The sequence below is a fragment of the Artemia sp. Qi Xiang Cuo genome, chromosome 12 (genome assembly GCF_049724085.1).
Source record: "Artemia sp. Qi Xiang Cuo chromosome 12, ASM4972408v1, whole genome shotgun sequence".
Classification (NCBI taxonomy): domain Eukaryota; kingdom Metazoa; phylum Arthropoda; class Branchiopoda; order Anostraca; family Artemiidae; genus Artemia; species Artemia sp. Qi Xiang Cuo.
Window position 1 is genome coordinate 4,531,899 of NC_142805.1, and position 16,448 is coordinate 4,548,346.

The window sequence follows — 16,448 nt, forward strand, 5'->3', positions numbered from 1 at the left end:
AAAATGGAACTGTAACAAGCTATATAAGCTAAGACTCAAATATAAAACACGAAACTCTTAATTGAAACTATTCTAAACAACAATTATAAAAAAAACTCTAAAATACAACCAAGCTAAAACTAAAGTCTCATCTACAAATATTATCCAATCTCTAGATTTAAGTAAAACTCTAAGCTAAGACTCTAAGCTAAAAATCTAAATTCTTAACTGTAACTAAACTTTAACTCTAACTAAAACTCTAAGCTAAAACTCTATGGTAAAACTCTAAACTCTTAACTAAAACTAAATTAAAATGGAACTCTAAATAAAACTAAGCTAATACTCTAAGCTAAAAACTCTAAACTCTTAACTAAAACTAAACTAAACTAGAACTCTAATTAAAACTCTAAGTCTAAGCTAAAACTCTAAACTAAAACTAAACTAAATTAGAACTTCAACAAAAACTGTAAACTAAGACTTTAAGCTAAAAACACTAAACTCTTAACTAAAACTAAACTAAACTAAAACTCTAACAAAAGCTCTAAGCTGAGACTCGAAGCTAAAATTCTATACTCTTAAGTAAAATAAACTTAACTAAAACTCTAAGCTAAGTCTCTAAGGTAAAACTCCAAACTCTTAACTATAACTAAACTTAACTAGGACTCTGAAAAAAAATCTAAGCCAAGACTCTAAGATAAAACTCTAAACTCTTAAAAAAAACTAGACTAAACTAAAACTCTAACAAAAACTCTAAGCTAAGACTCTAATATAAAACTATAAAATCTTAAATAAAACTAAACTAAACTAGAAATCCACATAAAAATCCGAGTATAAACTAAAACTTTAAACTAATCAATAACTGCAACAAAAAACCCTAAACTAAAACTCTGAGCTAAAAACTCTAAACTCTTAACTAAAACTAAACTAAACTTGAACTCTAAAAAAACCCTAAGATAAGACTCTATGGTAAAACTCTAAACTATTAACTAAAACTAAACTAAACTAGAAATATAAGATAATAATCTAAGATAAAAACTCTAAACTAATAAATAAACATAAACTAATCTATAACTCTTAAATAAACTCTTATCTCTTACTATATTCTAAAAATCTATCAAATATTAACTAAAACTAAACTAAATAGTAACTCTAAGATAAGACTCTAATCTAAAACACTATACTCCCAAAGTTTACTAAAATAAACTACAACTTTAAAAAAAACTCTAAGCTAACACTCTAAACTAAAACTCTAAGCTCTTAACTATTACTAAACTAAACTTAAACTTTAACAAAAACTTTAAGATAAGGCTCTAAGCTAAAACTCTAAAATCGTAACTATTACTAAACTAAACTAGAACTTCGACAAATACTATGTTAAGACTCTAAGCTAAAAAATATAAACTATTAAATAAAAATATAATAAAATAGAAATATAAAAAAAAATACAATATAATAATATAGTAAAAAATTATAAAAAAAAAAAATAAAATATCATAAAATAGAACTCTAAATAAATGTATAAGCTATTACTAAAATTTAAAACACCGAACTCTAAGCTAAGACTGAAATAAAGTAAAAGTCTAACATAAACTCTAAGCTAAGACTCTAAGAAAAAAACTCAAAACTCTAAACTAAAATTAAACTAAACTAAAAATCTAAGATAAGTCTCTAATGTAAAACTCCAAACTCTTAACTATATCTAAACTAAACTAAAACTCTAACAAAAACTCTAAGCTAAGACTCTAATATAAAACTATAAAATACTAACTACTACTAAACTAAACTTCAACTCTAACACAACTTATATGCTAAGACTCTAATCTAAACCTCTAAACTATTAACTAAAACTAAACTAAATTAGAACTTCAACAAAAATTCCAATCTCATACTCTAAGCTAAAAACTCTAAACTCTTAATTAAAACTAATATAAACTAGAACTCTAAAAAAAACTCTAAGCTAAGCCTCTAAGCTAAAAACTCTAAACTCTTAACTAAAACTAAACTAGAACTCTAACTAAAACTCTAAACTAAGACTCTAAGGTAAAACACCAAACTCTTAACTAAAACTAAACTAAACTAGAACTCTAACAAAAACTCTAAGCTGAAAAAAACTAAACTCTTAACTAAAACTAAACTAAACTAAAACTCTATGCTAAGTCTCTAAGGTAAAACTCCAAACTCTTAACTATATGTAAACTAAACTAGAACCCAAAACTAAAATAAACTAGAACTCTAACAAAAACTCTAAGCTAATACTCTAATATAATACTCTAGACTCTTAACTAAAACTAAACTAAACTAGAACTATAGCTAAAACTCTAAGATAATACTCAATTCTAAAAAAATATAAACTCTAAACTAATAAAAAACTAGACTATAGCTATAACTTAAAATAAAATTTAAAAACACAAATACTTAAATAAAATTAAATTAAACGTCAACTCTAACAAAAACTCTAAACTAATACCATGATACAAAACTCTAAAAGAAAACTAAAAAAAACTAAAACAAAAACTCTAAGCTCAAAAATCTAAACTCTTAAATAGAAATAAACAAAAATATAACTTTAAGTAAAACTCTAAGCTAGAACTATAAATTTTTAACTTTAACAAAAACTAAACTAAACTAGAACTATAACTAAATCTCTAAGATAAGACTCTATGTTAAAATATTAAATATTAGCTAAAACTAAAATAAAATAGAACTCTAACTGAAACTCAAAGGTAAAAAATCAAACTCTTAACTAAAATTAAACTAAACTAGAACTCTAACAAAAAAACCCTCTAAACTCTTAAACAAAACTAAACTAAACTTCAACTCTGACAAAAACTATAAGCTAAGAATATAATATAAAACTCTAAAATTAAAATAAACTATAATTTAAATTCAACATAAAATCTAAGATATGATTCTAATCTAAAAACACTGAACTCTCAACTAAGACTAAAATAAAGTAGAATTCTAGCAAAAACTCTAAGCTGACACTCTAAGATAAAACTCTAAATTCTTAAGTAAAAATAAACTAAACTAGAACTCTGAGCTAAGACTCTAAGGTAAAACACCAAACTCATAGCTAAAACTAAACTAAACTAGAACTCTAACTGAAACTCAAAGGTAAAACATCAAACTCTTAACTAAAATTAAACTAAACTAGAACTCTAACAAAAAACTCTAAGCTAAGACTCTAAGCTAAAACACGAAACTCTTAACTAAAACTAAGCCAAACTAAAACTTAAAGTAAAACTCTAAGCTATGACTCTAAGATAAAACTCTAAATTCTTAACTATAAATAAACTAAACTTCAACTCTAACTAAAACTCTAAGCTAAGACTCTAAGTTAAAACTCTTAACTAAAACTAAACTAAACTAGAACTCTAACAACAACTCTGAGTTAAGACTCTAAGCTAAAACTCGAGACTCTTAACTAAAACTTAACCAAACTACAACTTTAAGTAAAATTATAAGCTATGACTCTAAGCTAAAACTCTAAATTCTGAACTGTAACTAATCTAGACTAAACTAGAATTCTGAATAAAACTCCAATATAATAATATAATATAAAATATCTATAATATTGAATAAAACTAAACTAAACTAGAACTCTAAAAAAAAATATAAGCTAAGAATTTAATATAAAAAAAAATTCTAAACTTTTAACTAAAACTAAACAAAACTAAAACTCTAAGCTAAGACTCTAAGCTAAAAACTCTAAACTCTTAACTATTAGTAAAATAATAAATCACCCTATCTGAAACTCAAAGGTCAGATAACATATTCATAAATAAAATTAAACAAAGCTTCTACTTCTAAAATGACTTTAGGCGGTGACACCATGATAAGACTTGTAACCAAAAAATAAATCTAATCCAAAATACAACTTTAGGTAAAATTATAATCTATGACTCTAAGCTAAAACTCTACATTACGAACTGTAATTAAACTAAACTAAACTAGAATTCTGAATGAAACACTAAGCTACGAATACAGGCTAAAAACCATGAAATCATAAATAAAACTAAACTAAACTATAACTCTAGCAAAAACTCAGAGCTATTACTCTCATATAAAAAAAAACTAATAGATACTAACTAGAAATAAACCACACAAAGACTCTAAGCTAAGACAAGAACTCTAAACTTTTAACTAAAACTAAACCAAACTAAAACTTTAAGCTAAGACTCTAAGCTAAAAACTCTAAACTCTTAACTAAAACTAAACTAAACTAGAACTCTAACAAAAACTCCAAGCTAAGAGTCTGAGCTAAAAAAACACTCTAAACTTTTAACTAAAACTAAACCAAACTAAAATTCTAAGCTAAGGTAAAACTTCAAAATCATGCCTCTGACTAAGCTGTGGGTGAAAATGATGGGTACTTCAACTTGTAAAATGGGTTTAGGATGGACATTATGAAAAGAACGTGTTCTGAAATGGCTTTTGAAAAGTATTGCTTGGTGTTGGGCATTCAAAAAGCTGTAAAGTAAAGTTGTGGGTAAAAAAGATGGGAACTTCAACTTGTAAAATGGGTTTAGGATGGACATTAAGAAAAGAACATGTTCTGAAATGCCTTTTGAAAAGTATTTCTTGGTATTTGAGCATTCAAAAAGATGTAAAGTAAAGTTTTGGGTGTAAAGGATGGTTGCTTCAATTTGTAAAATGGGTTTAGGAGGGATATTTGGAAAATAACTTGTTTTGAAATGGCTTTTAAAAGTATTGCTTGGTGTTGGAGCATTCAAAAATCAGTATAGTGAAGTTGTGGGTGAAAGGGATGGGTACTTCAACTTGTAAAATGGGTTTAGCATGGACATTAAGAAAATAACTTGTTCTGAAAAGATATAATAAAGCCATAAAAAGTATTAAAAATGGGGCGCCCCGGGGCCTTGGGGGTGGTGGGGGTCCTTTGGGGGGCTGGGGGGGGCCCTTTCGGGCCGGGTGGTCCTTTGGGGACCGGGTGAGGGCCTTTGGGGGTCCGGGGGGCCCTTTGGGAGCCCGGTGGTCTTTTGGGAGCTCAGTGGGCCTTTGGGGGCCCGGGGAGGGCCTTTGGGGGTCTGGGGGGCACTTGAGGGCCGATTGGTTCTTTGGGAGCCCGGTGGACCTTTGGGGACCGGCTGAGGGCCTTTGGGGGTCCAGAGGGCCTTTTGGGAGCCCGGGGGTCTTTTGGGAGCCCGATGGGCCTTTGGGGGCCCGGGGACCCTTTGGGAGCCTGGGGGACCTTTGGGAGCCTGGGGGACCTTTGGGGACCGGTGGAGGGCCTTTGGGGGTCCGGGGGCCCTTTGGGAGCTTGGGGGACCTTTGATCACCGGGGGCTTCCTTCGGGGTTGGGCTGATCACCCTTTGGGGGTCCGGGGGCCCTTTGGGAGCCTGGGGGACCTTTGGGAGCCTGGGGGACCTTTGGGGGTCCGGGGGCCCTTTGGGAGCTTGGGGGACCTTTGATCACCGGGGACTGGGGGGCCTTTGGGGTCCGGTGGAGGGCCTTTGGGGGTCCGGGGGCCCTTTGGGAGCTTGGGGGACCTTTGAGCACCGGGGGCTTCCTTCGGGGTTGGGCTAGGGGGATTGGAACCCTTTGGGGTTGGGGTAGAGGACCTCACAACACTGTTCAAATGAAACTTGTGTATTATAACGACCACAGAGTTTCACCCTCAAATCCTCTTCTAAAATCATCTTTTAAATCATCTTTTAAAATGTCTCTAACTGTTTCGCCGAAATAATTCAATAAAATGTCTAAAACGGTTTCGCCCAAATAATCCCTAAACGTAATTTCAGCGTGTTCCTTTTGTTTGGCATCCCTGCGCTGATACATTTCAAATTATTTGGAAACCCTTTCATGAATCAATCTCTTCATCGCTAAGATCTAAACATTCGCTTGGAGACAGTTCTCTTTAGAAACAACAAATTAAGTCCCTTTCGTGTCAAATCAATTCTCCTTAGAAACAAAAAATTAATTCCCCTTTCATGTCAATCAATCAATCATGACATCATCTGTCATGTGTGATCTAAACTTTGCCTCGGAAACATTCTCTTTGGAAATACATCAAAGACATTAATTAACTTGACGTCATCTGTCAGACATTAATTAACCTTGCCCGGAAACAATTTGATTAATGTCTGTCAGCACAGGTATCCCACTTTGATTAACCACGTGTTCTCCCTTGACATTCGCTGGGAGCTTGCTCAAAACAACAACAACAACATCGACCTTGACATTCGCTGAGAGCGTGCACTTACAACAACAATAACAACATCGACACCTTTGGAAATTTAGGTCATTGACCCCATTAACCACGTGTTCTCCCTAGTGAGGCTATGCCCATATATGGTGTGCTGTCACGAGTTATAGGGTCACTTCTACTAGTGTCATAAATTCCAAAGGGCACAGAACGTCCATCGCCCATGGGACTACGTGTAATATGCTACCAACAAGGAAACAACCTCTAAATTATAATTTTATTAAAATAGCCATCTTGAAACTTTTGATCTTATGTTGTCTGTGGCTACATAGACACTTCAGAGCAGTTAGTGCACTGACAGAGCCGGTTGCATTCAGGACAGTTTTGTCCCTTGACAAGGGCACTAGAACTTGTAATCTACGATCGAATGATCGAATGAGCCACATGCGAAGTTTCTCCGGTTATTTGTTCTATTATAGCGAAGTCGAGAAAATGATACATCGTTCTTTTCTAATTCAGCGCTACTACGCTGAAAATGAGAAAGATATTACACTGAACTCGCAATACCCACTAGTACGATGTATATTTTTCCCATCTAAGCAGCGTATTAATTAAGTAAGCCTTCAGTTTTTTCTAAGGAGGGAGAAGCAAGCTGAATTTCCTTTTTTAACACAGCAGCAATTTATAATTTCCCATGTTGAATAAGATCAACTTCGTCTTCATGGCCTGAATCAGCTCAACCTTAAAGATTTGGAAAAAAAAACTTTGGTCTTAATTTAACTTGTTTTCTTGGAATGGATGTTTCTAGTATCCATCGGAACATTTTTAGTGCTTGGTTGATGGACATTCCCGTATTTTTTTTTTCAATTCTGTCAGTTTTTCTTAATTTATTTTCTTTGGGGCTCCTGAGGTATTGATTAAATGACTTGAAACGTCTAGCCCCTCCCCTTTTTCATACTCTTTACTGTAAAAAGCCATGGAACCTTTGTGAAAATTAATTTCTTGCGTTATATCTGTTTGCACTCTTCAATGAACCAACCCTTCCTAGAAATATATATCCCTTTCTAGAAAAATATGTTAAATACACCCGTGCTATTCATACCAGTGAAAGTAATCGACAAAGGTCAAGAAAACAAACAACATTACTTACCCATGTAAAAAAGAGTCCCACATATTGTGTTGGTTCGGTCACCTAGCTTCAGCCATTTTGAAAGTCCAAAGTCCACTATTTTTGCAGAACCATCTTGTTTTAAAACGATATTTTCAAGTTTGAGATCGCGATATATGACTCCAGCATTGTGTAAAAAATCTAAAAGGGCAGAATACATATTTTTCGAAATATATTTTGAACACATTCATGCAGAGTACAACAGAGATTACTTTTCTGTAATTCTGTAAAAAAAAAAGTGTACGTTAGTTTTATTTATTTAGATCTGTGATGTGTAGTCGTAAACATATAACATAGTCGCATAAGGAACATTAATTCCCAGAGAAATAAATAGCCCCATTTTCCTAAAGTTGGTCGGTTCTCTTGTGTGAAATTTTAAACCATACGGTTGTAAAGAACAAAAAGTTACATTCCATCTAATTAGTTCTGCTTCGTAGAATTTTGAAGCAGTAAAAAGAACAAAATATTTCGAGCCGTAAGCTTTGGTTTGTTTTTTTTCAAAAACAATTACATTTTAGTGTATTTTTACAAGAAAATATAAAACTGAAGAAATCATCAAAAACAGTTGGAGTAAATTCAAATAAACCGCAATGACATTCGACCAATTCATCAACATTGTGAGCCTCGGCCCTACTGGCAAATGTCATATCGCTAATGAAACACGGACTAGATCTCGCTATCGCTACTTTCGAGGGACCATCAAAAATTTGGAAGTGTCGCTATTCCCTTCAATAGTCTAATTGTTCTGAGTAGGAATGAAACTTGAACCCTTAAGATGGAAAATAAGTGCAACTATCTCATATTCTAGGTTTGGTGCCTCTGATGCATCCCAAAGATAAAAAAAAAACCAACCGTGTGACAAACAGTGGACATTGTCTGTCATGAGTCAACCCCAAAATATCAGTCATCCCCATTGCAATTCCAGTGGGCTTTCACAGTAGGCAAAGCTCACTTTAATTACCCTTACTACATGCCTATCTACCTTAGTTCTGCCTTAGGATGGATGATAGACTATCGATCAGCAAATGAAACGACATCATTTTGTATAAAATTCTGAAAAGGGGTTATACCAGCTTTGCCTCTCACTGAGACTATCTGTCTAGGGTTTACTTCAATTAGCCATGGCTCTCAAGTCTTTCATCACTTCCACCAAGTTAATTTTAATTCAATAATCATCGGAAGAAACTGCAGCAAGTATACATGGCTTGGGTTTGTCAAAGGAATTACCTTGATCGTTTCTCTAAAATAGCACCTGCAGGAACGGTATCATTTTTTCTAGAGGATTTTTTTTCTTTTTTTGAAGAATTTAGATCGCCGTCCCACCAGCCGATGTCGTACAGAACAGCCGATGTCGAGCCCTGGTTCACTATCTGTCAAAAGGAGTTGCCCAAATACGTTCCATGAGGATAGACATTAAGCGAGTATTTGCAGTAATAATCAACAGCTGAATGAATCAGATTACTGAATGAATACAAACTGTGTTTGCACAAACAGGCCATCCAAAATAAAATCCATCTTCAACGCCATCGTTGGAAACAACCACACAGGACACGAAGAAGAAATGGGCAAATTTGAACATGGAAAAATGAACAGAAGAGGAGAACGCCTTATCGAATTCTGCAGAGACAGCGATTTAGTCATTGCAAACATACTGTTCAAGCACAGACCTTGCCGTAAGACATCCTGGACCACACCGGATGAAAAAACTAAAAACTTAATAGACTACATCCTCGTGTCTAGACGTTGGAAAACGTCCATCCTAAACTCGGTCACGCTAGCTGGTGGCAACTTTGACAGCGACCACTCGCTTGTCATGTCTAGGTTCAAAACCAGACTTAAAAAAGCACCAAAGTTGTCTAAGAATATCCGCAAATTTCGAGTAGATCTCCTAAAAGACGAGAACACACTCATGTCCTACATCACCACTCTATTCGAAAAAATTTCAGAGCTCATGTCGAGCTCTCCACCTATCCTGTCTAAGGAAGATATAGACAACCTGGTGACTAGCAGCACAAATATCATATATGATATTTGTCACTCATTCCACACTGGGTACCCAAAAAAACAATCAGAAACATTGGGTAACTGACGAAATTATCTCCCTCTTCGACGAAAAGCGCCAACTCACGAACAAGCAAGATAAAGAAAGTAGAGACCAATACAAGCAATTCAAACGGGTTGTAGAGAAATCCATCAGACGTGCTCATCGCGCTTTTATTAAAGAAAAGTGCGATCAATGTGAATCGGCCTTCAAGAAAGGAGACCCCCACTTCATGAATACAAGAGTGCGGGAATTGGCCAATAAGAAGGACATCAAAGCGTGTTCCCTTCTCGTAGAACATGGAAACCAAATACAATCCACAGACGGAATCCGCTTTCGATGGAAATACCATTTTAAAAATAAACTGAATTTGGCCATCCACCCAGACCAAACAATTCTCGACAGCTTCCCCGTAATCTCTTCAGACCCAAGTCCTCCCCCTCTTCGCTCTTAAATAGAAGCAGCTATCAGAGATTTGAGAACAAACAAAGCTGCCGGCTCCGATGGAATCCAGCCTGAACTACTGAAAGTAAACTGCGAACCACTCCTTGAACTTTAACAAAAAAATTGCAACAGCTACTTGGGAAAAAGGTCACTAACTCTCACCCTGGTGCGAGGCCACGATAGTCCCCCTGCATAAGAAAGGCTCTAAAGCCGTCTGCGACAACTACCGCCCAATAAGTCTTACCAGCCACGTCATAATAATCCTCACAACAGTCATGCTCGGGCGTATACGAGCCATTCCCTCAATGGTCATTCCGGAATACCAAGCCGGGTTCCGACCTAATAGATCAACAATTGATCAGATATTCACTGTCCGGCAGATCATGAAAAAGTATAGCACACTTGGCCGCAGCATCTACCACCTTTTCATAGACTTTAAACACGCTTTCAATCTCATATGGAGAGAAGGTCTATGGCACATCCTTCTTCACTTTGGCATCCCACCCGACCTGATCTCACTGATCAAAGACATGTATAAGAAGTTCAGAAGCCGCGTCATGACTGAAGAAGGACTTACCGAGAGCTTCAAAACCTCTACCAGAGTGCTTCAAGGTTGCCTAATATCACCAGTGCTGTTCAATCTCTTCCTATCTGCAGCCTTTTCACGCACAGACAACCCACCCGGCGCCCTTGTCGGAGGAGTGGTGATAGACAAACCAGCATATGCCGATGACATAGAACTAATAGCCGAGTCCCATCAAGATCTACAATCCCAGGCTAACAGCGTTCACTAGTCTACCAACCTCTTTGGGATGGCCATCAACACCTCAAAAATGAAAGCCATGCGCTGCTCACGCAAGCTCGATTCACAGGTAAATCTCAACCTTCAGCTTGGTGGAGATACCATTGAGTGGCTGGAAGACTTCACCTACATTGGGAGCTTACTTACTTCTGATAACAACCAACTCAAAGACATCAAGAGACACCTGACACTTGCGAACTTCAGTTTTAAAGCTCTGATGCCCATCTGGAGGAATAAGAACTTAACAACAATTCTGAAAACGAGACTCTTCTACTCCCTCATTATTTCGATCGTCATCTATGCCTGTGAATCCTGGACACTTAAAACAGACGATGAATGTCGCCTAGCTGCCTTTGAAACCAAATCTCTATGACGCATCGCTGGTATCACCTACAACGACAGAATCTCCAACTCCAAGCTTTTAAATAATCTGAAAGTCAAATTCACAATACTGGAAAAAATAAAACTACAACAACTCAAATGGCTTGGACATTTCCAACGCATGGCTAGCACTCGTCTCCCGAAGATAGCCTTCGATGGACGAGTACACTGTTCTCGCCCCAGAGGTCGTCCTGCGAAGAGACGGAAATATAACTTCTCACCCTACAATCTGCTATCTCATAGTCTACCTATTCGTACTCCTTATCATGCCCTAGATAGGCTATAAATATATATCCTTATCAAACATGGAGGGAGCTACATTAACCGGAAATACCCCCGCACTTAACCCCCCTCAAGTTCACTTTCCACGAGGCTCGTACAGAGACTGTCACAGAATTCCGAAGGCGGCGACCATACGTTCTCAATGTAGGCCCATGTCGTACTTTATAGTGCCGTTATGTGAACCTAGAAAATATTAAGAGCTTATTAGCTCATTGAAACCCTTTTGATTTCATCCTGTTCAAGAATTTATATTAGTCTGAAAGTTTTTTCAGTGGGCAATGTGACCCTTCGGCTGTATTGAGACCACAGTACAAACTAAAGGTTTCAATGACCAAAAGTAATTCTATGCACGGACCCCCAAAGTGACTCTTCAGACCCATTGAGCCACCACCACGAGCTATAAACTCAATGATCAGAAATTAGCACATAAATGTGGGTAAGTTGTCTCTCTCTTTTCGTTTCAGGTATCATAATTCTCTAAAGAGTCTTAAAAACGTATTGAGGGGGAGTTGGTGCCCATTGCTACTGCATACTCGCCAAAGAAATCAGCCAGCATATTGAATGAGCTCTTTTGAAGTTTTAAGACGATGCTTTCTATAAAAACCTTATATGCCCTCAGGGTATAACTTACAACCGGCTATCTAAAAATTTTGATTACATTTGTTTGGGGAAAGGGTGGGCATGAGAGGGGGTTTAGTTGCCCTCCAATCACTTTCGACTATTAAAAAGGGCACTAGCCATTTAAATTTCCTATTGAATGAGCACTTTTTGAATTTTCTACGACAAAGCTTTCTATAAAAAACCTTATATTCCCCACAGGGTTGTAAGGGAATAACTTACAACCCTTACCCAGAGGGATCTGGGGGAAGTGTCCTCCTCAAAAACATAATTTCTATCTGGAAATCAACTACGTTGAACAAATTGGCTATCTCAAAATTATGATTGGATGCGTTAAGGGATATGGTGGGCGTGGATTGGGTGTTAGTTGCCTTCCAATTACTTTCTACTATTACAAAGGGCACTAGCCATTCCAGTTTTCAATCGAATGAGCCCATTCCAAAGTTTCTACGACAACTCCTTTGATACTAAGTGCCCTGGTTTAAGGAAAAAAAATAATACATTGTGCCAACATCGTTCTTTACTTAGGCAGCGCGATTGCGCTGTCTATCATTAACTAAGGAGTAATAGCTTATGTTAAATACTTAAAATGGAAGTAGTCAGAATTAGGTGGCTTCTCCCACGAGTCGAAGATTATGATTAACGATAAGTCTCTAGTCTGATTGGAAAAACCTTTCTAAATTGCGATTCACTTGTAATATCATAGTGTTCAAATTTAGTAGCTGGTACGAATGCTCCCACTATGCAATTAACGCAAGACCGGGTGTTCACTGGAAAAGAAGCCTTTACATGATGGAAGGTTTAACCCGGCATACCTGTTTATGTCTTTTTTACCAACCAGCTAGAATATTCTTGAAAGCAGTTTAATGGGGAGACGCGAATTTCATGATAAAAAAGAGATAAATGTATTGGCGATTAAAAGTAATTTGTGAGTGAGGGGGGTTGGGGTTTTAGCTGTTAATCCGACATAGAGATTTATAGTAGCTCAATTTTGAGTATGGCGCACCTTTTTTGGGTGGGGTAAGGGGGGTATATAGATAAAGGTTTACCTGTTGGTATCTTTAAGACATATCCATTGTAGAAAATTGAGTTGTATCACATTCCAGATCTAATACAGGAATGATGGGGGATTTCGTTCAATACCCATTTTTATACCCCCCCCCCCCAGGGGCAAAGGGAATTAATAGCAGAATAACATAAAAAAATAGCAGATCACGTGACGCTTCTTTTTCCTAGAAAAAGCGGGATACTTTATGTTTACTAACAAGCCTTTGTTCCTAGGAAAATCAATTATGTCTAGACTCTGTGACGGTTGTCCTCATAGAAAATGGCAGATAATTTCATTATTTGCTGATGCGAAATGACCTTGTGTGGTGAAACCCAAAAATATTGGGTTATGTAAGAACCATGTAATTACTTGACGGGCCCTGAAGGTTCTTTCCTAGCCCTCGTAGGTTTTTAAGTAACAAAAACCTGCATCTTTTAGAAACCATTCCCTATACGTAATTAACAACTATATCTCTTGGAAAACAGTTCCTATGACGTAACAAGCATATGCGTCTTGAAGAAGTTTCAAAAAAGTGTCGGGACTGTGATCCAAAGGGATAGCGCTGCGGGCGGACCTTAAAAGCCTACACTACTAATAAATGAAACTCAAAACGAACAGAAATTATAATAAATGACCGATTCAAACTCAAAGAGAGCAAAAACTAACCTGAGTAGGGCTGACAACCATCATGCCTACTCAAGATAAGAACACGATTTGCGCTTTAATGAAAAAAAAAATGACCGTGGATTGTCAGTTTAATATACCTAGTATATATACTGATATGTATTCCTTGAAGTTTTAATAATTTTTCATTTATTGAAGTAAAAAAATGAAAACATTTTAAATGTATTTGTTTTCAGTAGAGTGCAAATTATGTTCTGCTATTGAGAAGGCAGAAAAAGTAACAGTAGCAGCCCCGAAAGTTTCAAATTAATACCCCAGTAGTTCTGAGTGTATTGCTAAAGGTTTCTTATTAGCAACTATACACATAGTTTCTTCTGATTTATTTTTAAAGCAACATTTAGTTATAAAGCATAATGGCCAATTTCATAACAATGGTGGTTAATTTACACAATATCCCTAGTGACAGTAACTGGACCGTTCTACTATGCTGAACACAATGGCTGTCTAAAATTTTTTATTTTGGATGTGTTTGGAAAATGAATGGGCTTGGGAGAAGGGCTGCTTTCCCTTTGATCTCTTTTTACTCTTAAACAGGGCACTTGAACTTTTAATTTTGAATCGAATTAGCTACTTTAAAAGTTTCAATGATATTTCTAGCTATTATAGAGCGGCGCTGCTTATAATGTTGCTTATATGCCGTTTTGAAAACCCGCATTTATATAGTTTTATCGTTTAATTGAAACTCCCCCTAAACATTCCCAAAATTAACATGAGTAGGGCTGACAACCATCATGCCTACTCAAGATAAGAACATAATTTGCGCTTTAATGAAAAAAAATGACCGTGGATTGTCAGTTTAATATACCTAGTAAATATACTGATATGTATTCCTTAAAGTTTTAATAATTTTTCATTTATTGAAGTTAAAAAATGAAAACATTTTAAATGTATTTGTTTTCAGTAGAGTTCAAATTATGTTCTGGTATTGAGAAGGCAGAAAAAGTAACAGTAGCAGCCCGAAAGTTTCAAATTAATACCCCAGTAGTTCTGAGTGTATTGCTAAAGGTTTCTTATTAGCAACTATACACATATTTTCTTTTGATTCATTTTTAAAGCAACATTTAGTTATAAAGCATAATGGCCAATTTCATAACAATGGGGGGTTAATTTACACAATATCCCTAGTGACAGCAACTGGACCGTTCTACAATGCTGAACAGAATGGCTGTCTAAAAATTTACATTGGATGTGTTTGGAAAAGGAATGGGCTTGAAAGAAGGGCTGCTTGCCCTTAGATCTCTTTTTGCTCTTAAACAGGGCACTAGAACTTTTAATTTTGAATCGAATTAGCTCCTTTAAAATTTTTAATGATATTTCTAGCTATTATAGAGCGGCGCTGCTTATAATGTTGCTTATATGCCGTTCTAAAAACCCGCATTTATATCGTTTTATCGTTTAATTGAAACTCCCCCTAAATATTCCCTAAAAGTTTCACCTAAATACCCTTAGCGTTATTAGTAACAGTAACTGTAGTGGTAGTATTAGCAGTATATGTATTGCCTTTTGGTGATTTGAACACACAGTTCATATAATAATCTAGTATGATCATTCCCTATCTCATCCATTATAAAAACCCGGACCGGGGTGCGAGTGCTCCAGAGAACGTAGAAACATAAGCGGCGTCAGATCTTTTCACGGGTAGACAAGTCAGACGCGAAACAATCGGAAACAAGTGGAAATCCGCTATTACGAATAATGCACTTTACGCGAAACAATCGGAAACAAGTGGAAACCCGCTATTAATAACTGCACGAAGAAGTGGGAGGAGCTTTTTGTTCGCACCGAGAACGAAGACCAGAAATGATCTGCGATAAGCTTACTGGATAATTATATGATCTGTGTTTGAACATCTTCAAAGACATAACTACTAAGCCTTTGATCTATCCAGATCAAAATGGCTATCTCAAAATATTGATTGGATGCATTTGGGGAAATGATGGGACTGGAGGGGGACTGATTGCCCTCCAATCAATATTGACTATTATAGAGGGCAAAAGAACTTGAAATTTTCAATCGAATGAGCCCTTTCGAAGTTTCTGCGACAATTCCTTCTATACGGAGTGTTCTGGTCTAAAAAAATAATAATAATCATAATGATAATCACAATAGATTGTGCCCACATCGCTCTTTATTTAGGCAGCTTAATTGCGCTTCCTATGATCTTTGGACTATTTTTTTTAACAAATTACTATCTCAAAATTTATACCAGATAGGTTTTGGGAAAATCTAACGTGGGGGGGGGTAGCTGACCTCGAATTACTTTTACTCTTAAAAAGGGCACTAGAACCTCTGATTACCAATCCAATTAGCCTCCTTCGATTTTTATACGACCACTCTTTCCATAAAAAACCTTATATGCCCCCAGGGTACAACTTACAACCCTTGCCTTGAGGGCTGTAAGGTGAGTGTACATAATTACCGGCCATTCAACTACTCTGTAAAAATGGCTATCTAAAAATTTTGATTGGATTTGCTTGGGGAAATGATGGACGTGGGGGGCTGGTTGCCCTCTAACCATTTTTAACTGTTAAAAAGTGCACTAGCCCTTTCAATTTCCTATCGAATGAGCCCCTTTCAAAGTTTTTACGATAAATCCTGCTATACGAAATGCCCTGATCTGAAAAAAACAAAAAAAATAAAAATAAAGAAATAAATATACATTGGGTGTTTGTCGGTTTTTGGAAACACATTCAAGAATTACGCTTAGGTTACATCTCAGAAAACCGGTTTCATAGCTACAAAAACAAGTGATGGATGATGCAATGCATTGCACTTAGACAGAATGCACTGGACTTTTGTTATTTTTCATTAGGATTAACCTAACTTCACTTTTTGGG

At 36.0% G+C, this 16,448-nt stretch overlaps 1 protein-coding gene across 4 annotated transcripts in view; it reads right to left on the minus strand.

Moving 5' to 3' along the window:
* The window catches only part of S6KL (ribosomal protein S6 kinase like), a 598,861-nt gene that overhangs the window by 348,516 nt on the left and 233,897 nt on the right, over positions 1-16,448 (minus strand). For all 4 annotated transcript variants that reach the window (XM_089097759.1, XM_089097757.1, XM_089097758.1 and 1 more), the window contains exon 8: positions 7,294-7,452. In XM_089097759.1, the coding sequence (XP_088953885.1) occupies positions 7,294-7,452 (159 nt within the window). The remainder of the gene's footprint in view (positions 1-7,293; positions 7,453-16,448) is intronic.